Consider the following 1610-nt stretch of genomic DNA (forward strand, 5'->3'; position numbering starts at 1 on the left):
CAACAACTGAAAGATGATTTGGTTGAACATATATGGCTTAAATTTGGACGTGATGAAGACAACAGCTGATTCGAATGCTTCTTCATTTTACTAATCTTTGTTTTTATATTTTTATTTAAAAGTCTATGTTTAAAATGTTATATTTTAGTATGTTTTATTTAATCAAAAAAATTAAGGTTTAATAAAAATATGTTTAATAATTTTTTTAAGAGCCCTAATTTAAGAACCTTGCATTGAAGCACTTAAAAGTTAGGATTTCTTAATTTTGTCTCTTAAATCACTTTTTCTATTTAAAAGCATTAAATAAATAATAAGAACCCCTCATATAGGGTTTTGCAATAATCATGCTCTAACATACTCAAAACTATGTTAGAAACAAAAAATAATAAAGTTAGTATAGGACACGTGCCTTACCTTCTATGCAAATAAATCTGCCCATGAACATAGATATCTAATTCTCATTACGAGTAACGAGATATACCTGGCACCAGTAAATAGATCCTCCAGGGATTAGTCGGTTGAATTTCAGGCTGCCAAATAATTCCAATTATCAAAAATAAAGGTTCATCCTGATAGGGTTATCCCATCCCTATATCAAAACGTCTAACCCTAAACTCTGATTTTGAAAAAGTACTAAAAATGGTCGAACATAATTAGCCATTAGGTTTTAAAGGGATAAGTTTTAGCCTAATATTTTTTTTGATTCACATAATTTTATAAAAAATTAAAGATAAACGAATTTTCAAGCCCAAATTGAAAAACAAAAATTTCCGCCATAACCGTAAAATGAGGGTTTTCTGCAAAACCCAACAAATTTAATTTTCTCGCCAAATCCAAAAAAACATATTTTTTGTCAAAACTGAAATATTGAATTTTTTAAGTTTTTCTCCAAAACTGCAAAAAATATTTTCTTCCAAAATCTCAAATTTGAGTTTTTTTCTCAAAAAATGTAAGGACAAATTTTCCAGCCAAAACAAACTTTTCACTCAAAACCGCAAAAACAAAATTTTTACCAAAATTGCAAATTTGAGTTTTTCCGTAAAAACCGCAAAACAAGTTCATGACAAAACCATAAAATTTGTTTTTCCATCAAATTCTGCAAAATTGTGTTTTCTCGTCAAAACCGTAAAATGATTTTTTCTAGTGAAAATCATGTTTTCCCATCAAAATCGTGAAATATTGTTTTCTTGTATTTTAAATATTTGAATAAATTACTATATTTATCTAAATCACAAAATGATAGTATATACTTTTTTATAAAAAATATATTATGAAATAGGTTATCTCTGGCTCATCCCATTTATATATAAATCATTAAAGCAAAAATAGGGTGAGTGCTTAAACAAAACTGGATTTTGATCATACAGTTATAGGGTTGGGTTTAGAGATTTCAGACGGGCCAACCCGCGTCCAAGTAGCTCAACCCGTAGTGGGTTCAACTTTTCTACGGACTGCGCCAATCGTCCTGCTATGTCCCACAGCCTGCCCTCTAGCTATGCGATTTTGCGAGCCAAATCGCAGATTCAAATATGTTATGTAGTTTCCATGATATGAATGTCATTTTAGAATATGTTATGTAGTTTTATGCTATGAATATTATTGTAGAATGA

The 1610-nt window shown here is 29.3% G+C and overlaps 1 protein-coding gene across 1 annotated transcript in view; it reads left to right on the forward strand.

The window, feature by feature from the left end:
- The window catches only part of LOC106314437 (glutathione S-transferase T3-like), a 2722-nt gene extending 1112 nt beyond the window's left edge, over positions 1-1610 (forward strand). Inside the window, exon 2 of the mRNA XM_013752306.1 lies at positions 1606-1610. Coding sequence (XP_013607760.1) covers positions 1606-1610 — 5 coding nt within the window. The remainder of the gene's footprint in view (positions 1-1605) is intronic.

Source organism: Brassica oleracea, chromosome C9 (assembly GCF_000695525.1).
Source record: "Brassica oleracea var. oleracea cultivar TO1000 chromosome C9, BOL, whole genome shotgun sequence".
NCBI lineage: Eukaryota > Viridiplantae > Streptophyta > Magnoliopsida > Brassicales > Brassicaceae > Brassica > Brassica oleracea.